The sequence below is a fragment of the Euprymna scolopes genome, chromosome 23 (assembly GCF_053919585.1).
Source record: "Euprymna scolopes isolate OS-2025 chromosome 23, ASM5391958v1, whole genome shotgun sequence".
Lineage (NCBI taxonomy): Eukaryota > Metazoa > Mollusca > Cephalopoda > Sepiida > Sepiolidae > Euprymna > Euprymna scolopes.
The window spans coordinates 48,752,949-48,777,021 of NC_136504.1; the positions used below are offsets into that span (position 1 = coordinate 48,752,949).

Here is a 24,073-nt window from a genome sequence, read left to right on the forward strand (position 1 = left end):
TAGCCTTTTCACATTCGAATCGACGCATGAAACTGTCCTGGGTTTTCTTAAACGAGGCTGTCATGTAGTAAAATTTAACACAGTGTATACTTTGTCCCATCTCCCACTGGAGTCTTGGTGCACTCACGGTCGTTGATTCTGCCATGTCCTGTAAAATAAGGACAATCGGTGAATAAATAATGGATATATCACATATATTTTTGGGGTCACCCTGTATTTTATCATTTAAGAAATCGCCCTTTTTCATATGCTTTCCACGGCACACACTGCATATAACATTTCTTTCTTTGGATTCGATTTTTGTCTTACAGTCTGTAATCGTGATGTTTTTCTCTTCAATCTAATAATAGTTTTATTTTTTTAATATTTATTAGACGCTAGCATTCCTCCGTTATATTTTGCGGTGGAACGTTTGTTCCAATAATACTAAGAATTCTTGATCTAATTTCTTTGTTTTCCGGTGTCGTTCGACCTTGCATAAAATGTAAACATTTAAACACATTGATTTATAGTTCGTCTAATGTAAATGCCTCACAGTTTACTTTAACCATAATTACGTGGCAAAGTCATCGTCTTTTAAACATTCATATCGAGTATGAAACAGGCTATCACTTTTATCAGAAAATATTTTCGATAAAATTTCTATTATTTTACTAAATGGCATGTCCTTCGGTTTTATTGGAATTATTAAATTCGCGTATTTAGTATTTTTTTCTGTTCCTAACTTTTTTTAACACTAGAGTGATTTTTTTCTTCGTATTTTTGTCGTTTTTTTTTCTATTGTTCGCATCTTTTCGTAAATATTCTACCAAAGCTATGGAAATAAGTTGAAAACGCTGAACCAATATTCGGATCGTATTTAAATTCTGAATTTGAAATTCCTTCATTCGGAAAATTCCTCCAAACTGATAATTTCATGATCCTAGATAATACGTTGTGAGGTATTTTTTCTCACCTGCTGTTTGCTCTATGACACTTGTAGAACAAGACAAACACAACAAAGGTCTACCTTAAAATCCAATACAAATCTTATTAGTTCTTCGGTTGCAAAAAGGAATGCCCGTTTTGCCTCTGTAAAAAGATCTGTTAACAACCTCGAAACCTGATAGTCTTTCATCTTCAACGGGAACTTTTTTAACATAGGAGTCATCATTTCTCAAGGCCCAGAGTCCACTCGAGGATAAGGGCTAAAGAGTGTACATTAGTCAATGGGACAATTTCGTAGTAATCATTAGTAGTGGAAAACTTTGTAAATTGGATTACTTAAGAGGAACGGCTCATCAAGAACTTGTTTACGTTGGACTTGAAGACGATCATATTGTAGTCGGTTGGGAAGCAGGCAGTTCAACATGTCTGCAAGTCTAAGAAAGAAGTTTTGTTCATGGAATCCATGTTATCCATGTTTAGGCTTAGACACAAATAAAGAGTGGGAGACATTATTGATATTGTTTTCAGCTAGATGAGTGTTTCTCGTAAAAGTTTGCTAAGAGGGAGCACTTACTACGTCTCTTCTGTGAGAAAAAAGTTGCAGGGAAGAGAAAAGGGCATCCCCTACTAGGCTATGGAGTCTATTTTGAATGCTGTCAAGGCAGGATAAGATCTTTGTAGCAGCTCCTGTCCAGATGTGGCAACAGTACTCCATCCTTGGTCGTAAGAAGCTCTTATATAGGTTGAGAATTGCATCAGCAGTCAGATATCTACTGGATCGATAGAAGAATCCCACCATTTTTCCAGCAACTTTGGCAACGGATTTGATGTACGTATTCCATTTCAGATCAGGAGTAAAGGTCAAGCCTAGAAGCTTGTCAAAACATAGAGCTTCCCCAAGACGAGAGCCATTCATTTCAACTGATGCCAGAACGGACCTAAATGTGAAAAAATGAAAAATATAATTCTCGAGGATTTTAGAAGAATAAACTTAAAAATAGAAATAGTTTCAAATACCAAAACAGTTGGTTTCTTGGACGTTACTCTTGATTTAAAAGACCAAATATATGCGCCCTATAAAAAAGATAACACTGGCCCCATATATGTAAAGCCAAATTCAAGCTATCCAAAATCTATAATTAAACACATTCCATTCTATCGGCAAAAGAATAAGTTGCAATTCGTCTAATGCAGACATTTTTAACACTCACAAACCATTTCACGATAAAGCACTTAAAGACAGCGGTTTCAAAAATACAAAACGAGAATATATCCAGCCAGCGATTTCGATGACACTACAAAACATGAGAGGCTGAAATATTCGTTATCATTCAATCGCGGACAACGTCGGGTCTCTCTGCTTGTATATATACGTACTGTTTATATATATATATATATATATATATATATATATATATATATATATATATATATAATTTTAGCCCCTTTAAGAAACTCGTTTCTTATCCTTGAGCACTTTCAGTTGAATTAAGTCGGTCAATTTAGCTCTTATGCATAGATCATCGTATAACTGTGACTGACGTAAAAATAAAATGTTTAAATTCAACGCTATTTCTCGCGGTTAATGGTAGCCGACTGGATACGGCCCTTGCTAATCGAGCCAGAGATGGCTCGTGTTGCCTGTTCGAATCTGTCGACTGGTGTTAATCGTGATACTCTGCACTGAAGATTTCCGAAAGGTCGAAACACTAGTCTCTGTAGGTATTTCATTATTATAGTAGAAAAAATAATAACATATATATATATATATATATATATATATATATATATATATATATATAGTCATTCACGTGCAGTTTTGCTGTATCATAGCTCTTCAGTGTAACTAAACAAGCAACTGGTTCTAAGCTGACATTGAAAACTCGGTCTCCAGGCGACATTTGGAGCGTACAACACCTAACACATTCGGCTGCTTCTAAGGTAGGTTAAACTAAAATGATAAACATTGTCAATGTTTGCCATGTATATTTTCAAAACTTAATTAACGAAGTTTCAAGGAATGCTTATTCTCATCAGAGGAAAAATGCTAACAAAATAATCAGACATGAATGCTAAATATTAGCATTTCTATGCATTTGCTGGTTACTGTATGAGATGAAACTAAAAATTTTATAAGTGTTCATCATAAAATAACAAAATATAAGAATATAAATATGGAAAAAATTCATGCGAAGAGTTCTTTCAGAAATATTTTGAGGAGAAAGTCAATTAGATGTATATAGGTAAATAGCCAATTAGTGCATATACATATATATAAGAGCATGCACGTACATATATAGATTCATAGGTTTCTATTTGATTCAGAGTTCAACATTAAGACAAAAAACAACCAATTGTATATAAAGAAAAGTCCATTGTAATGGTTGTTATTAGTTGTAGGTCAAAGAAACAACAACAGCCACGCGTCTGAATAATCCAAGTTGAAAATCCGTTGTCAGAAACAGAAGTTTAAGATACTGTAGACAGCCAAAATTTATACTTCCATGTTGGCCGGAGAAAATATGATTTAAATATTTATTTTATTTATTTATTTATTTAATATATGATTTATATATATATATATATATATATATATATATATATATATATATAAAGCTTAATGTGCGTGTGTGTCTTGTCACGAATAGGCTCCTATATGGTTGACTATTTTTAAAAAATTGATTGCATATAATGATAGACGATGTATCGAGGCACAAGAATGGGCATGTTTGATCCTGCAGAATGGTGGTTCATTAAAATTGTGATCCACAAAGTATGGAAATAAAAAATTTAAAAATTAAAAAAAAACGTTTACAAGTGTTTTCGATATAGATGTACATGAGACTACTTTGACAAGTATGCTTTAACTTAAATAGGGATGGTATAATAAAATTGTGGGATCTGCGTTCGTGCCTGGCCTCCATAGAATGGAAATAGACATAAACTTTGATAAAGACTTTTCATATCTATCTACGTAAGTATGCTTTGATAATTATGTTTCAGTTTGAAGAAATATGGTATAATAACATTATGGGGTGTTTGTTCGCTCCTGACCTCCATAGAATGGAAATATGTCACAAAGTTTAACAAGGTTTTTTAATATAGATCCACAGAGTGTTTTAGTGTGAACAGGTATGGTACAATAAATTATGGGGTTTATCTATTTTATTTTTACTTTCATCATATTTTGCTTTGGTTTTGATACCTCCAAATTCGAAGCTATCTCTTCGCAACCCTTCCTTTTAATAATCTATCATACTTTCATAAATCAGAGTCCATTTTCTGTAGGCATTTTTGAACCCAGTCAACGACGGGTACTTTTGCTAGCATATATATATATATATATATATATATATATATATATATATATATATATATATATATTATATATATACATTATATATATATATATATATATATATATATATATATATAAGAGAAAGAAAATTTAAACTGTAAGTTGAACTTTACAATCAAAATTTATTGTTAGACTGAATACTCCAAAAAACAATTATTTCGCAGAGTTTCAAAGAATGCTATTTTTGTTATTCTTCTCATCATTTTTTTAAACTCCGCGGAATAAGGACTTTGTTATTGTTTTTTGGAGTATTCAGTCGAACAATAAATTTTGATTGTAAAGTTCAACTTACAGTTTTAATTTTCTTTCTGTTTTAATAAGCTCCACTCTCTATTGCGTATTGAGCTTTTTTATTCGGTTGGGATAAAATTATCTATATATAAAAACTTAGTTTTTAGTTTACCATTGCGTATATCAGGTAAACATTACATCCCTTTGATTTTATTAATATATATATATATATATATATATATATATATATATATATATATATATATATATATTTGTTTAAAGTTTTTTGGGGGAAAGAATTCCAACAAAATGCTCGATTACAAAGAAAAACTTTTTCGATATAAGAGCTTAATATTTATTTATTTAATTGTACAGAAGTTCAGAAAAAATATTGGTACCGTTGGTTTCAAGCCAACATAAAGGGGACCAGTTAATGGTAAAACGTAAATGATGTTAGGCTCTCGTCAGCCATGTTGTTTCTCATTAACTGGTCCCCTTTATGTTGGGTTTGAAACCGACGGTAACAATGTTTTTCTGGACTTCTGTACAATTAAATATATATATATATATATATATATATATATATATATACGCGCAGATCGTCATATAAGAGCACTCTGAATGACGCTGAAAGCATTTAATAAGAATATATGTTTAATTTCAACTGAATCTTTCGCGGTTTACGATAGCCTAGTGGTTTGTGTCCTTGCTAATGAAGCCAGACATGACTTCTGTTGTCGGGGTTCGAATCTCTCGACTGGTATTAATCGTGATACTCTGCACTGATGATTCCCGAAAGGATGAAGCACTAGTGTCTGTAGGTATTTAATTATTATTATAGTAAATATATATATATATATATATATATATATATAAAGTGTGTTGTTAAATGCATCTTTTCTGTTGGGTTGTTTTATAATATTATTAAATGTATTCACGAATTTTCTATTATTTTCTTACTGCAGAAACTAAGGATACGTTTTGGCCTTCCATCAACGTAAAGATCCATTGGTTTATAAACGTCACTACTCTTTTCTGTAAATTGAAAGACAGAAGAAATAATGTCCCAAAACTGAACATTATTAATTACAACAACAAAAAAGTGTTTCAAAAAAAAGAAAGAAAGTGTATATATTTAAGCAAAACTAAGATAAGAAAAGACCAAGACGATTACATCATGACTGAGGGCGACGTAGAACGTATGATGAGGAGGGCGAATTTTAGGATGAAATGGCAACTCAGCCTGTTGTACTCGAAACCACTCTCGTACATCAGGGATAGGGTTAAGGACATCTGCAAGGTAATCAATCGCATTTCACTTGAGATTACCATGTTCCAACACTTTATTGATGTCAACCAGTTGGATGCTACGATTGACTGCAGCTTATCGAGCACAGATTGGACCAGCGATCCGTCAGCTTCCATTCATGTATCGAGCAACACGGTGGCCATGGGCTTCATGAAGATGCCCGGAAAACGGAATAAGAAAAGGGACCTTAACATAGAGCACAAGCTCTCCATAGCCCATCATTATCTGAGATCGATAACGGAACGATACGAGGTCCAAAAACGGTGTGCCCACGCTTATTTCAACGAGCTGCTCGCCGCCGACGAAAACCTGGCCCTGCGGTGGAAAACCATCCAGAACGAGATTAGCTGCATGATATTCAAGCTTGGATCAACTGTGTGCTTTCCGAGTAAGAAGAAGTACAGAGACCTTCGCAGCCGGGAGCAGCTGTCATCAGCCAAATGGCGGGCAACTATCGTGTGCGCAAACCATATGAACCGAGACCATTTGATTCGGACTACCAAGTTGGAAAATGTCTCCCTGTTGGAGCAGATTAAAAACGTCGAGGTAATCTGCAAATACGAGGAGAAGGTGGACGTGGCCGAGTTTTTCCGGAAGATGCTGGAAAAGTGCTCGTTCCCCGCCGAGACTAAACAGCTCGCACACAAGCGAGGGAAGCTCCAGAGCCATATGGAAGTTGTGGAACGCAAGTCACAGAAATTGCGTCGACTTCTGGAGAAGGAGGTGACCAAAGGCGATGAGCTGCGTGAGCGAATAGCCCGCGAAAAGAAAACGATGGGCAAGGTTCAACAGAGTTTGGCAATGTCGGAAGCTGCAACAGATAAAGAACGGGCCATGCAAAAGAAGTTGACGGCGTTGCTGGATGATTACCGGGGGCCCCAAGTTCACGAGTATATTCTCTTGTGCAGGCAGGATACGGAATTAAGGGAGATGGTCAAGACGTGGCAACACAAAGTGGCCGCCGCCAAAATTGTCATGGATATGAACCAACAAAATTGGAAAAAGCTCAAGAAACACTGACCATTTGTCAGGATGAAAGATACAAAATCAGAAATATTTAAGCTACAAACAAATGTATGCTCTTTCCGCTCGCATACTTTTGCTCGGCTACAAGAATTGTAAAAATGTGAAATGATCACATAAAATATGGTGTTATTCGTATTATTTGGATTCTTCAGACTACTGTTCTCCTCTTGAGTGTCATTTTCACAACGTTTGTAACGTTCAGCCTTCTTCAGTTGTGTTGAACTCTGGAATCTTTCTATCGAACTCGAGAATATGCACACAATTTTGAACGGAATTCTTTATTTTATCGTTCCGTCAGCCATGATTGGGTAAAAGTCGTGAGCAAATCTTAATTGTATTAATACAATCCATACTAGAATTGTCTGCAAGTACTCGTGGAGCAATGGATAGAGTACTTTGTAAAGATCAGTTGAAAAGTTACACTCTTCTGTAGGTTGAAGGTTCGATTCTCAGTACGGGCGACACACAAAATACAATTACAAATTGCTTAGGACTTCTACCCAGCTATGACTGACGGAATAATAGCGTGCTACACTCGCAGATTGAACAAAATGTTCTGTTCGAAATTCGTGCAGATTCCCGAGCTCGACAGAAAAATTCACGATTTCGGGAAGATACACCTTAAGAAGGCCAGAGGTTATAACAACCGAAAAGTTGAGAAAATAAAACTCAAAATGAAAACAATAAGTTGATTAATCCAAACAATATGTATAATTAATCGGCATCTCATCAATTCAGAAACATAAAATGCAGTTAAATCAAAATAAATTATCTTGAGGTCATTAAAATAATTTCAACGCTACTGATCACGTTTACTCAGCAACTTGTTTCTTATTATTATCGTTTACTCAGTCATTTATTTTTTATTATTATCGTTTACTCAGTCATTTATTTCTATTATTATCATTTACTCAGTCATTTATTTCTTATTATTATCGTTTACTCAGCAATTTATTTTTTATTATTATCGTTTACTCAGTCATTTATTTTTTATTATTATCGTTTACTCAGCAATTGTTTTTTTTATTATTATAGTTTACTCAGCCATTTATTTTTTATTATTATCGTTTACTCAGTCATGTATTTCTTATTATTATCGTTTACTCAGTCATGTATTTTTTATTATTATCGTTTACTCGGTCATGTATTTTTATTATTATCGTTTACGCAGCCATTTACTTTTTATCATTATCGCTTACTCAGTCATTTATTTTTTATTATTATCGTTTACTCAGTCATTTATTTTTTATTATTATCGTTTACTCAGTAATTTATTTTTTATTATTATCGTTTACTCAGTCATTTATTTTTTATTATTATCGTTTACTCAGTCATTTATTTTTATTATTATCATTTACTCAGTCATTTATTTTTTATTATTATCGTTTACTCAGTCATTTATTTTTTTATTATCGTTTACTCAGTCATTTATTTTTTATTATTATCGTTTACTCAGTAATTTATTTTTTATTATTATCGTTTACTCAGTCATTTATTTTTTATTATTATCGTTTACTCAGTCATTTATTTTTTATTATTATCGTTTACTCAGTAATTTATTTTTTATTATTATCGTTTACTCAGTCATTTATTTCTTATTATCGTTTACTCAGTCATTTATTTTATTATTATTATTATCGTTTACTAACTAATATATTTTTTTTATTATTATCGTTTAGTCATCATTTATTTTTTATTATTATCGTTTACTCAGTTATTTATTTTTTATTATTATCGTTTACTCAGTCTTTTATTTTTTATTATTATCATTTACTCAGTCATTTATTTTTTTACTATTATCATTTACTCAAACATTGATTTTTTTATTATTATAGTTTACTCAGTCATAAATATTTTATTATTATCGTTTACTCAGTCATTTATTTTTTACTATTTTCGTCTACTCAGTCATTTATTTTTTATTATTATCGTTTACTCAAACATTATCTTTTAATTATTATCATTTACTAAGTCATTTATTTTTTATTATTATCGTTTACTCAGTCATTATTTTTTTATTATTATCGTTTACTCAGTCATTTATTTTTATTATTATCGTTTACTCAGTCATTTATTTTTATATTATTATCGTTTACTCAGTCATTTATTTTTTATTATTATCTTTACTAAGTCATTTATTTTTTATTATTATCGTTTACTCAGTCATTTATTTTTTTATTATTATCGTTTACTCAGTCATTTATTTTTATTATTATCGTTTACTCAGTCATTTATTTTTTATTTTTCGTTTACTCAGTCATTTATTTTTTATTATTATCGGTTAATCAGTCATTTATTTTTATTATTATCGTTTACTCAGTCATTTATTTTTTATTATTATCGTTTACACGTCATTTATTTTTTATTATTATCGTTTACTCAGTCATTTTTTTTTTTATTATCGTTTACTCAGTCATTTATTTTTTATTATTATCGTTTACTCAGTCATTTATTTTTATTATTATCGTTTACACGGTCATTTATTTTTTATTATTATCGTTTACTCAGTCATTTATTTTTTATTATTATCGTTTACTCAGTCATTTATTTTTTATTATTATCGTTTACACGGTCATTTATTTTTTATTATTATCGTTATACTCAGTCATTTATTTTTATTATTATCGTTTACTCAGTCATTTATTTTTTATTATTTTCGTTTACTCAGTCATTTATTTTTATTATTATCGTTTACTCAGTCATTTATTTATTATTATTGTCGTTTACTCAGTCATTTATTTTTATTATTATCGTTTACTCAGTCATTTATTTTTATATTATTATCGTTTACTCAGTCATTTATTTTTTATTATTATCTTTACTAAGTCATTTATTTTTTATTATTATCGTTTACTCAGTCATTTATTTTTTATTATTATCGTTTACTCAGTCATTTATTTTTATTATTATCGTTTACTCAGTCATTTATTTTTTATTATTTTTGTTTACTCAGTCATTTATTTTTTATTATTATCGTTTACTCAGTCATTTATTTTTATTATTATCGTTTACTCAGTCATTTATTTTTTATTATTATCGTTACATCAGTCATTTATGTTTTATTATTATCGTTACATCAGTCATTTATTTTTTATTATTATCATTTACTCAGTAATTTATTTTTTATTATTATCATTTACTCAGTCATTTATTTTTTATTATTATAGTTTACTCAGTCATTTTTTTTTATTATTATCGTTTACTCAGTCATTTATTTTTTATTATTATTGTTTACTCAGTCATTTATTTTTTTATTATTATCGTTTACTCAGTCATTTATTTTTTATTATTATCATTTACTCAGTCATTTATGTTTTATTATTATCGTTTACTCAGTCATTTATTTTTTATTATTATCATTTGACCAGTCATTTATTTTTTTATTATTATCGTTTATTCAGTCATTTATTTTTTATTATTATCATTTACTCTGTCATTTATATTTTATTATTATAATTTACTCAGTCATTTAATTTTTTATTTTTATAGTTTACTCAGTCATTTATTTTTTTATTATTATCGTTTACTCAGTCATTTATTTTTTATTATTATCATTTGACCAGTCATTTATGTTTTTATTATTATCGTTTACTCAGTCATTTATTTTTTATTATTATCGTTTTCTCAATCGTTCATTTTTATCATTATCGGTTACTCAGTCTTTAATTTTTATATTTATCGTTTACTCAGTCTTTTTTTTATATAATTATCGTTTACTCAGTAATTTATTTTTTATTATTATCGTTTGCTCAGTCATTTATTTTTTTATTGTTATAGTTTACTCAGTCATTTATTTCTTATTACTATCGTTTACTCAGTAATTTATTTTTTATTATTTTCGTTTACTCAGTCATTTATTTTGTATTATTATCGTTTACTCAGTCATTTATTTCTTATTATTATCGTTTACTCAGTCATTTATTTTTTATTATTATCGTTTACTCAGTCGTTTTTTTTTATTATTATCGTTTACTCAGTCATTTATTTTTTATTATTTTCGTTTACTCAGTCATTTATTTTTTATTATTATCGTTTACTCAGTCATTTATTTTTTATTATTATCGTTTACTCAGTCATTTATTTTTTATTATTATCGTTTACTCAGTCATTTATTTTTTATTATTATCGTTTACTCAGTCATTTATTTCTTATTATTATCGTTTACTCAGTCATTTATTTTTTATTATTATCGTTTACTCAATCATTTATTTTTTATTATTATCGTTTACTCAGTCATTTATTTTTGTATTATTATCATTTACTCAGTCATTTATTTTTTATTATTAAAGTTTACTCAGTCATTTATTTTTTATTATTATCGTTTACTCAGTCATTTATTTTTTATTATTATCGTTTACTCAGTTATTTATTTTTTTATTATTATCGTTTACTCAGTCATTTATTTTTATTATTATCATTTTCTCAGTCATTCATTTTTTATTATTATTCTTTACTCAGTCATGTTTTTTTATTATTATCGTTTACTCAGTTATTTATTTTTTATTATTATCGTTTACTCAGTTATTTTTTTTTTATTATAATCGTTTACTCAGTCATTTATTTTTTATTATTATCGTTTACTCAGTCATTTATTTTTTTATTATTATAGTTTACTCAGTCATTTATTTTTTTATTATTATAGTTTACTCAGTCATTTATTTTTCATTATTATCGTTTACTCAGTCATTTATTTTTTTATTATTATAGTTAACTCAGTCATTTTTTTTTTATTATTATCGTTTATTAAGTCATTTATTTTATATTATTATATTTGCTCAATCATTTATTTTTTTATTATTATAGTTTACTCAGTCATTTATTTTTCATTATTATCGTTTACTCAGTCATTTATTTTTTTATTATTATAGTTAACTCAGTCATTTTTTTTTTATTATTATCGTTTATTCAGTCATTTATTTTTTATTATTATCGTTTACTCAGTCATTTTTTTTCTATTATTATAGTTTACTCAGTCATTTTTTTTAATTATTATAGTTTCCTCAGTCATTTATTTTTTTATTATTATAGTTTACTCAGTCATGTATTTTTTTTTATTATTATCGTTTACTCAGTCATTTTTTTTATTATTATCGTTTACTCAGTCATTTATTTTTTATTATTATAGTTTACTCAGTCATTCATTTTTTATTATTATCATTTGACCAGTCATTGATTTTTTTATTATTATCGTTTACTCAGTCATTTATGTTTTATATTATTATCATTTGCTCAATCATTTATTTTTTATTAATATCGTTTACTCAGTCATTTATTTCGTATTATTATCGTTTACTCAGTCATTTATTTTTTATTATTATCGTTTACTCAGTCATTTATTTCTTATTATTATCGTTTACTCAGTCATTTATTTTAATCATTATCGTTTACTCAGTCATTTATTTTTTATTATTATCGTTTACTCAGTCTTTTTTTTTATTATTATCGTTTACTCAGTCATTTATTTTTTATTATTATTGTTTACTCAGTCATTTATGTTTTATTATTATCGTTACATCAGTCATTTATGTTTTATTATTATCATTTACTCAGTCATTTATTTTTTATTATTATCATTTACTCAGTCATTTATTTTTTATTATTATAGTTTACTCAGTCATTTTCTTTTATTATTATCGTTTACTCAGTCATTTATTTTTCATTATTTTCTTTTACTCAGTCATTTATTTTTTTATTATTATCGTTTACTCAGTCATTTATTTTTTATTATTATCATTTACTCAGTCATTTATGTTTTATTATTATCGTTTACTCAGTCAGTTATTTTTTATTATTATCATTTGACCAGTCATTTATTTTTTTATTATTATCGTTTATTCAGTCATTTATTTTTTATTATTATCGTTTACTCTGTCATTTATATTTTATTATTATCGTTTACTCAGTCATTTATTTTTTATTATTATAGTTTACTCAGTCATTTATTGTTTTTTATTATCGTTTACTCAGTCATTTTTTTTTATTATTATCGTAAACTCAGTCATTTATTTTTTTTTATTATCGTTTTCTCAATCGTTCATTTTTATCATTATCGGTTACTCAGTCTTTAATTTTTATATTTATCGTTTACTCAGTCTTTTTTTTATATTATTATCGTTTACTCAGTAATTTATTTTTTTATTATCGTTTGCTCAGTCATTTATTTTTTTATTGTTATAGTTTACTCAGTCATTTATTTCTTATTACTATCGTTTACTCAGTAATTTATTTTTTATTATTATCGTTTACTCAGTAATTTATTTTTTATTATTATCGTTTACTCAGTCATTTATTTCTTATTATTATCGTTTACTCAGTCATTTATTTTTTATTATTATCGTTTACTCAGTCGTTTTTTTTTATTATTATCGTTTACTCAGTAATTTATTTTTTATTATTATCGTTTACTCAGTCATTTATTTTTCTATTATTATCGTTTACTCAGTCATTTTTTTATTATTATTGTTTACTCAGTCATTTATGTTTTATTATTATCGTTTACTCAGTCATTTATTTTTTATTATTATCATTTACTCAGACATTTATTTTTTATTATTATCATTTACTCAGTCATTTATTTTTTATTATTATAGTTTACTCAGTAATTTATTTTTGTATTATTATCCTTTACTCAGTAATTTATTTTTTATTATTTTCTTTTACTCAGTCATTTATTTTTTATTATTATAGTTTACTCAGTCATTCATTTTTTATTATTATCATTTGACCAGTCATTTATTTTTTTATTATTATCGTTTACTCAGTCATTTATGATTTATATTATTATCATTTGCTCAATGATTTATTTTTTATTATTATAGTTTACTCAGTCATTTATGTTTTTATTATTATCGTTTACTCAGTCATTTATTTTTTATTATTATAGTTTACTCAGTCATTTATTGTTTTTTATTATCGTTTACTCAGTCATTTATTTTTTATTATTATCGTAAACTCAGTGAATTATTTTTTTTATTATCGTTTTCTCAATAGTTCATTTTTATCATTATCGGTTACTCAGTCTTTAATTTTTTATATTTATCGTTTACTCAGTCTTTTTTTATATTATTATCGTTTACTCAGTAATTTATTTTTTATTATTATCGTTTGCTCAGTCATTTATTTTTTTATTGTTATAGTTTACTCAGTCATTTATTTCTTATTACTATCGTTTACTCAGTAATTTATTTTTTATTATTTTCGTTTACTCAGTCATTTATTTTGTATTATTATCGTTTACTCAGTCATTTATTTCTTATTATTATCGTTTACTCAGTCATTTATTTTTTATTATTATCGTTTCCTCAGTCGTTTTTTTTTATTATTATCGTTTACTCAGTCATTTATTTTTTATTATTTTCTTTTCCTCAGTCATTTATTTTTTTATTATTATCGTTTACTCAGTCATTTATTTTTTTATTATTATAGTTTACTCAGTCATTTATTTTTTATTATTATCGTTTACTCAGTAATTTATTTTTTATTATTATCGTTTACTCAGTCATTTATTTTTTATTATTATAGTTTACTCATTCATTTATTTTTTATTATTATAGTTTACTCAGTCATTTATTTTTTATTATTATCGTTTACTCAGTCATTTATTTTTTATTATTATAGTTTACTCAGTCATTTATTTTTTTTATTATCGTTTACTCAGTAATTTATTTTTTTATTATTATCGTTCCCTCAGTCATTTATTTTTTATTATTATCGTTTTTTCAGTAGTTCATTTTTATCATTATCGGTTACTCAGTCTTTAATTGTTATAATTATCGTTTACTCAGTCTTATTTTTTATTATTATCGTTTGCTCAGTCATTTATTTTTTTATTGTAATAATTTACTCAGTCATTTATTTGTTATTATTATCGTTTACTCAGTAATTTATTTTTTATTGTTATCGTTTACTCAATCATTTATTTTTAATATTATTGTTAACTCAGTCATTTATTTCTTATTATTATCGTTTACTCAGTCATTTATTTTTTATTATTATCGTTTACTCAGTCGTTTTTTATTATTATTATCGTTTACTCAGTAATTTATTTTTTATTATTATCGTTTACTCAGTCATTTATTTTTTATTATTATCGTTTACTCAGTAATTTATTTTTTATTATTATCGTTTACTCAGTCATTTATTTTTTTATTATTATAGTTTACTCAGTCATTTATGTTTTATTATTATCGTTTACTCAGTCATTTATTTTTTATTATTATCATTTTATCAGTCATTTATTTTGTTTATTATTATCATTTACTCAGTCATTTATTTTTTATTATTATTGTTTACTCAGTCATTTATTTCTTATTATTATCGTTTACTCAGTCATTTATTTTTTATTATTATCGTTTACTCAGTCATTTATTTTTTATTATTTTCTTTTACTCAGTTATTTATTTTTTATTATTATCGTTTACTCAGTAATTTATTTCTTATTATTATCGTTTACTCAGTAATTTATTTTTTATTATTATGGTTTGCTCAGTCATTTATTCTTTTATTATTATCATTTACTAAGTAATTTATGTTATTATCATTATCGTTTACTCAGTCATTTATTTTTTATTATTATAGTTTACTGAGTCATTTATGTTTTATTATTATCGTTTACCCAGTAATTTATTTTTTATTATTATCATTTACTCAGTCATTTATTTTTTATTATTATCATTTACTTAGTCATTTATTTTTTATTATTATTGTTTACTCAGTCATTTATTTCTTATTATTATCGTTTACTCAGTCATTTATTTTTTATTATTATCGTTTACTCAGTCGTTTTTTTTATTATTATCGTTTACTCAGTAATTTATTTTTTATTATTATCGTTTACTCAGTCATTTATTTTTTATTATTATCGTTTACTCAGTAATTTAATTTGTATTATTATCGTTTACTCAGTCATTTATTTTTGTATTATTATCGTTTACTCAGTCATTTATGTTTTATTATTTTCTTTTACTCAGTCATTTATTTTTTATTATTATTGTTTACTCAGTCATTTATTTTTTATTATAATCGTTTACTCAGTAATTTATTTTTTATTATTATCGTTTGCTCAGTCATTGATTTTTTTTATTATTATCATTTACTAAGTAATTTATTTTTTATTATTATCGTTTACTCAGTCATTTATTTATTATTATTATCGTTTACTCAGTCATTTATGTTTTATTATTATCATTTACTCAGTCATTTATGTTTTATTAATGTCGTTTACTCAGTCATTTATTTTTTATTGTTATCGTTTGACCAGTCATTTATTTTTTATTATTATCGTTTACTCAGTCATTTTTTTTATTATTATCGTTTACTCAGTCATTTATTTTTTATTATTATTATTAACTCAGTCATTTATTTTTTATTATTATCGTTTTCTCAGTCGTTCATTTTTATCATTATCGTTTGCTCGGCCTGTAATTTTTATAAATATCGTTTACTCAGTCATTTAATTTTTATTATTATCGTTTACTCAGTCATTTTTTTATTATTATTATCGTTTGCTCAGTCATTTATTTTTTATTATTATCGTTTACTCAGTCATTTATTTTTATTATCATTGTTTACTCAGTCATTTATTTTTTATTATTATCGTTTACTCAGTCTTTTATTTTTATCATTATCGTTTACTCAGTCATTTATTTTTATTATTATTGTTTACTCAGTCATGTATTTTTTATTATTATCGTTTACTCAGTTATTTATTTTTATTATTATTGTTTACTCAGTCATTTATTTTTTATTATTATTGTTTACTCAGTCATGTATTTTTTATTATTATCGTTTACTCAGTTATTTATTTTTATCATTATCGTTTACTCAGTCATTTATTTTTATTATTATTGTTTACTCAGTCATGTATTTTTTATTATTATCGTTTACTAAGTCATTTATTTTTATCATTATCGTTTACTCAGTCATTTATTTTTATTATTATTGTTTACTCAGTCATGTATTTTTTATTATTATCGTTTACTAAGTCATTTATTTTTTATTATTATCGTTTACTCAGTCATTTATTTTTTATTATTATCGTTTGACCAGTCATTTATTTTTTATTATTATCGTTTACTCAGTCATTTATTTTATATTATTATCATTTGCTCAATCATTTATTTTTTTATTATTATCGTTTACTCAGTCATTTATTTTTATCATTATCGTTTACTCAGTCATTTATTTTTATTATTATTGTTTACTCAGTCATGTATTTTTTATTATTATCGTTTACTAAGTCATTTATTTTTATCATTATCGTTTACTCAGTCATTTATTTTTATTATTATTGTTTACTCAGTCATGTATTTTTTATTATTATCGTTTACTAAGTCATTTATTTTTTATTATTATCGTTTACTCAGTCATTTATTTTTTATTATTATCGTTTGACCAGTCATTTATTTTTTATTATTATCGTTTACTCAGTCATTTATTTTATATTATTATCATTTGCTCAATCATTTATTTTTTTATTATTATCGTTTACTCAGTCATTTATTTTTTATTATTATCGTTTACTCAGTCATTTATTTTTTATTATTATAGTTTACTCAGTCATTTATTTTTATTATTACCATTTACTCAGTCATTTTTTTATTATTATCGTTTACTCAGTTATTTATTTTTTATTATTATCGTTTACTCAGTCATTTATTTTTTATTATTATCGTTTACTCAGTCATTTTTTTTTATTATTATAGTTAACTCAGTCATTTATTTTTTTATTATTATCGTTTATTCAGTCATTTATTTTTTATTATTATCCTTTACTCAGTCATTTATTTTTTATTATTATAGTTTACTCAGTCATTTATTTTTATTATTACCATTTACTCAGTCATTTTTTTATTATTATCGTTTACTCAGTTATTTATTTTTTATTATTATCGTTTACTCAGTCATTTATTTTTTATTATTATCGTTTACTCAGTCATTTATTTTTTATTATTATAGTTTACTCAGTCATTTATTTTTATTATTATAGTTTACTCAGTCATTTTTTTATCATTACCATTTACTCAGTCATTTATTTTTTATTATTATCCTTTACTCAGTCATTTTGTTTATCATTATCATTTACTCAGTTATTTATTTTTTATTATTATCGTTTACTCAGTTATTTATTTTTTATTATAATCGTTTACTCAGTCATTTATTTTTTATTATTATCGTTTACTCAGTCATTTATTTTATATTCTTAGCTCTTGCTCAATCATTTTTTTTTATTATTATAGTTTACTCAGTCATTTATTTTTTATTATTATCGTTTATTCAGTCATTTATTTTATATTATTATCTCTTGCTCAATCATTTTTTTTTATTATTATCGTTTACTCAGTCATTTATTTTTTATTATTATAGTTAACTCAGTCATTTATTTTTTTATTATTATCGTTTATTCAGTCATTTTTTTTTGTTATTATCGTTTACTCAGTAATTTATTTTTTATTATTATAGTTTACTCAGTCATTTATTTTTGTATTATTATAGTTTACTCAGTCATTTATGTTTTTATTATTATCGTTTACACAGTCATTTATTTTTTTATTATTATAGTTTACTCAGTCATTTATTTTTTATTATTATCGTTTACACAGTCATTTATTTTTTAATATTATCATTTACTCAGTCATTTATTTTTTATTATTATAGTAAACTCAGTCATTTATTTTTTTATTATTATAGTTTACTCAGTCATTTATGTTTTTATTATTATAGTTTACTCAGTCATTCATTTTTTGTTATTATCGTTTACAAAGTTATTTATTTTTTATTATTATCATTTACTCAGTCATTTATTTTTTATTATTATAGTTTACTCAGTCATTTATGTTTTATTATTATCTTTTACTCAGTCATTTATTTTTTATTATTTTCTTTTCCTCAGTCATTTATATTTTTATTATTATAGTTTACTCAGTCATTTATTTTTTATTATTATCGTTTACTCAGTCATTTATTTTTTATTATTATCGTTTACTCAGTCATTTATTTTTTATTATTATAGTTTACTCATTCATTTATTTTTTATTATTATAGTTTACTCAGTCATTTATTTTTTATTATTATCGTTTATTCAGTCATTTATTTTTTATTATTATAGTTTACTCAGTCATTTATTTGTTTTATTATCGTTTACTCAGTCATTTATTTTTTTATTATTATCGTTCCCTCAGTCATTTATTTTTTATTATTATCGTTTTTTCAGTAGTTCATTTTTATCATTATCGGTTACTCAGTCTTTAATTGTTATAATTATCGTTTACTCAGTCTTTTTTTTTATTATTATCGTTTGCTCAGTCATTTATTTTTTTATTGTAATAGTTTACTCAGTCATTTATTTGTTATTATTATCGTTTACTCAGTAATTTATTTTTTATTGTTATCGTTTACTCAGTCATTTATTTTTAATATTATTGTTTACTCAGTCATTTATTTCTTATTATTATCGTTTACTCAGTCATTTATTTTTTATTATTATCGTTTACTCAGTCGTTTTTTATTATTATTATCGTTTACTCAGTAATTTATTTTTTATTATTATCGTTTACTCAGTCATTTATTTTTTATTATTATCGTTTACTCAGTAATTTATTTTTTATTATTATCGTTTACTCAGTCATTTATTTTTTTATTATTATAGTTTACTCAGTCATTTATGTTTTATTATTATCGTTTACTCAGTCATTTATTTTTTATTATTATCATTTTATCAGTCATTTTTTTTGTTTATTATTATCATTTACTCAGTCATTTATTTTTTATTATTATAATTTACTCAGTCATTTATTTTTGTATTATTATCGTTTACTTAGTCATTTATTTTTTATTATTTTCTTTTACTCAGTTATTTATTTTTTATTATTATCGTTTACTCAGTAATTTATTTCTTATTATTATCGTTTACTCAGTAATTTATTTTTTATTATTATGGTTTGCTCAGTCATTTATTCTTTTATTATTATCATGTACTAAGTAATTTATGTTATTATCATTATCGTTTACTCAGTCATTTATTTTTTATTATTATAGTTTACTGAGTCATTTATGTTTTATTATTATCGTTTACCCAGTAATTTATTTTTTATTATTATCATTTACTCAGTCATTTATTTTTTATTATTATCATTTACTGAGTCATTTATTTTATATTATTATCGTTTACTCAGTCATTTATGTTTTATTATTTTCTTTTACTCAGTCATTTATTTTTTATTATTATCGTTTACTCAGTCATTTATGTTTTATTATTTTCTTTTACTCAGTCATTTATGTTTTATTATTATCGTTTACTTAGTCATTTATTTTTTATTATTATCATTTACTCAGTCATTTATGTTTTATTATTATCGTTTACTCAGTCATTTATTTTTTATTATTATCTTTTACTCAGTCATTTATTTTTTATTATTATCATTTACTTAGTCATTTATTTTTTATTATTATGATTTACTCAGTCATTTATTTTTTATTATTATCATTTACTCAGTCATTTATGTTTTATTATTTTCTTTTACTCAGTCATTTATTTTTTATTATTATCGTTTACTTAGTCATTTATTTTTTATTTTTATAGTTTACTCAGTCATTTTTGTTTTATTATTTTCTTTTACTCAGTCATTTATTTTTTATTATCATTTACTCAGTCATTTATGTTTTATTATTTTCTTTTACTCAGTAATTTATGTTTTATTATTATCATTTACTCAGTCATTTATTTTTTTATTATTATCATTTACTTAGTCATTTATTTTTTATTATTATAGTTTACTCAGACATTTTTGTTTTATTATTTTCTTTTACTCAGTCATTTATTTTTTATTATTATCATTTACTCAGTCATTTATGTTTTATTATTTTCTTTTACTCAGTCATTTATTTTTTATTATTATCATTTACTCAGTCATTTATGTTTTATTATTTTCTTTTACTCAGTCATTTATGGTTTATTATTATCATTTCCTCAGTTATTTATGTTTTATTATTGTCTTTTACTCAGTCATTCATTTTTTATTATTACCGTTTACTCAGTCATTTATGTTTTATTATTATCATTTACTCAGTCATTTATTTTTTATTATTATCATTTACTCAGTCATTTATTTTTTATTATTATCGTTTACTCAGTCATTTATTTTTTATTATTATCATTTACTCAGTCATTTATTTTTTATTATTTTCTTTTACTCAGTCATTTATGTATTATTATTATCATTTACTCAGTTATTTATGTTTTATTATTTTCTTTTACTCAGTCATTTATTTTTTATTATTACCGTTTACTCAGTCATTTATGTTTTATTATTATCGTTTACTTAGTCATTTATTTTTTATTATTATCGTTTGACCAGTCATTTATTTTTTTTTATTATCGTTTACTCAGTCATTTATTTTTTATTATTATAGTTTACTCAGTCATTTATTTTTGGTATTATCGTTAACTCAGTCATTTATTTTTTATTATTATTGTTTTCTCAGTCGTTCATTTTTATCATTATCGTTTACTCAGGCTTTAATTTTTATAAATATCGTTTACTCAGTAATTTAATTTTTATTATTATCGTTTACTCAGTCATTTTTTTTAATTATTATCGTTCGCTCAGTCATTTATTTTTTATTGTTATAGTTGTCTCAGTCATTTTTTCTTATTATTATCGTTTACTCAGTAATTTAAATTTTATTATTATCGTTTACTCAGTCATTTATTTTTGTATTATTATCGTTTACTCAGTCATTTTTTTATTATTATTATCCTTTACTCAGTCATTTATTTTTTTATTATTATAGTTTACTCAGTCATTTATTTTTTTATTATTATCGTTTACTCAGTCATTTATTTTTTATTGTTATCGTTTTCTCAGTCTTTTATTTTTATCATTATCGTTTACTCAGTCATTTATTTTTATAATCATTGTTACACTCAGTCATTTATTTTTATTATTATCGTTTACTCAGTCATTTATTTTTTTATTATTATCGTTTACTCAGTCATTTATTTTTATTATTATAGTTTACTCAGTCATTTATTTTTATTATTATTGTTTACTCAGTCATTTATTTTTTATTATTATCGTTTACTTAGTCTTTTATTTTTATTATTATCGTTTACTCAGTCATTTATTTTTTTATTATTATTGTTTACTAAGTTATTTATTTATTTTTATTATCGTTTACTCAGTCGTTAATTTTTAATGATTATCGGTTACTCAGTCATTTATTTTTTTATTATTATCGTTTACGCAGTCATTTTTTGTTTAGTATTATCGTTTACTCAGTCGTTTTTTTTTATTATTATCGATTAGTCAGTCATTTATTTTTTTAATATTATCGTTTACTCAGTCATTTATTTTTTATTATTATCGTTAACTCAGTCATTTTTTTTTATTATTATCGTTTCCTCAGTCGTTCATTTTTGTCATTATCGTTTACTCAGTCCTTAATTTTTATCGTTATCGTTTTCTTGGTCATTTATTTTTTTATTATTATCGTTTTCATTTATTTTTTTATTGTTATTGTTTACTAAGTTGTTTATTTATTTTTATTATCGTTTACTCAGTCGTTCATTTTTAATGATTATCGGTTACTCAGTCATTTATTTTTTTATTATTATCGTTTACTCAGTCATTTATTTTTTATTATTATCGTTTTCTCAGTCTTTTATTTTTATCATTATCGTTTACTCAGTCATTTATTTTTTATTATTATCGTTAACTCAGTCATTTATTTTTTATTATTATCGTTTACTCAGTCGTTCATTTTTGTCATTATCGTTTACTCAGTCTTTTATTTTTATCATATCGTTTACTCAGTCATTTATTTTTCTTATCATTATCGTTTACTCAATCATTTATTTTTTTATTATTATCGTTTACTCAGTCATTTATTTTTATTATTAGCGTTTACTCAGTCATTTATTTTTATTATCATTATCGTTTACTAGGTCATTTATTTTTATTATTATCGTTTACTCAGTCTTTTATTTTTATCATTATCGTTTACTCAGTCATTTATTTTTACTATCATTATCGTTTACTCAGTCATTTATTTTTTTTATTATCGTTTACACAGTCATTTATTTTATATTATTATCGTTTACTCAGTCATTTATTTTTATTATCATTATCGTTTACTCAGTCATTTATTTTTTATTATTGTCGTTTACTCAGTCTTTTATTTTTATCATTATCGTGTACTCAGTCATTTATGTTTATTATTATCGTTTACTCAGTCATTTATTTTTATTATCATTATCGTTTACTCAGTTTTTTATTTTTTAATTTTTATCGTTTACTCAGTCATTTATTTTTATCATTATCGTTTACTCAGCCATTTATGTTTTATCATTATCGTTTACTCAGTTATTTATTTTTTTATTATTATCTTTTACTCAGTCATTTGTGTTTTATTATCATTATCGTTTACTCAGTCATTTATTTCTTATTATTATCGTTTACTCAGTCATTTATTTTTTATCATTATTGTTTACTCAGTCATTCATTTTTATCATTATCGTTTACTCAGTGTTGTATTTTTATCACTATCGTTTACTCAGTCATTTATTTTTTATTATCATTATCGTTTACTCAGTCATTTATTTTTTAATTTTTATAGTTTACTCAGTCATTTTTTTTTTATTATTATAGGTTACTCAGTCATTTATTTTTTATTATTATCGTTTACTCAGTCGTTTATTTTGTATTATCACTATCGTTTTCTCAGTCATTTATGTTTTATTATCATTATCGTTTAGTCAGTTTTTTTTTATTATTATCGTTTACTCAGTCTTTTTTTTAATATTATCGTTTACTCAGTCATTTATATTTTATTATTATCGTTTACTCAGTCTTTTATTTTGATCATTATCGTTTACTCAGTCATTTATTTTGATTATCATTATCGTTTACTCAGTCATTTATTTTTTTATTATTATCGTTTACTCAGTCATTTATTTGTGTATTATTATCGTTTACTCAGTCATTTTTTTTATTATTATCGTTTGCTCAGTCATTTATTTTTTTGTTATTATCGTTTACTCAGTCGTTCATTTTTATCATTATCGTTTACTCAGTCTTTTATTTTTATCATTATCGTTTACTCAGTCATTCATTTTTATTATTATCGTTTACTCAGTCATTTATTTTTTATTATTATCCTTTACTCAGTCGTTCATTTTTATCATTATCGTTTACTCAGTCTTTTATTTTTATCATTATCGTTTA

General features: G+C 24.0%; 1 protein-coding gene across 4 annotated transcripts in view; it reads left to right on the forward strand.

The window, feature by feature from the left end:
• The window catches only part of LOC145245879 (uncharacterized), a 58,737-nt gene that overhangs the window by 13,020 nt on the left and 21,644 nt on the right, over positions 1–24,073 (forward strand). Inside the window, exon 2 of one of the 4 annotated variants that reach the window (XM_080107601.1) lies at positions 5,482–7,910. The exons of 2 other annotated variants lie outside the window; for them this stretch is intronic. In XM_080107601.1, the coding sequence (XP_079963727.1) occupies positions 5,694–6,845 (1,152 nt within the window). In that variant the 5' untranslated portion in view covers positions 5,482–5,693 and the 3' untranslated portion in view covers positions 6,846–7,910. Of the gene's footprint in view, positions 1–3,880; positions 3,902–5,481; positions 7,911–24,073 lie in introns of those variants that run through there. One more of the 4 variants, XM_080107600.1, reaches the window with a different exon arrangement.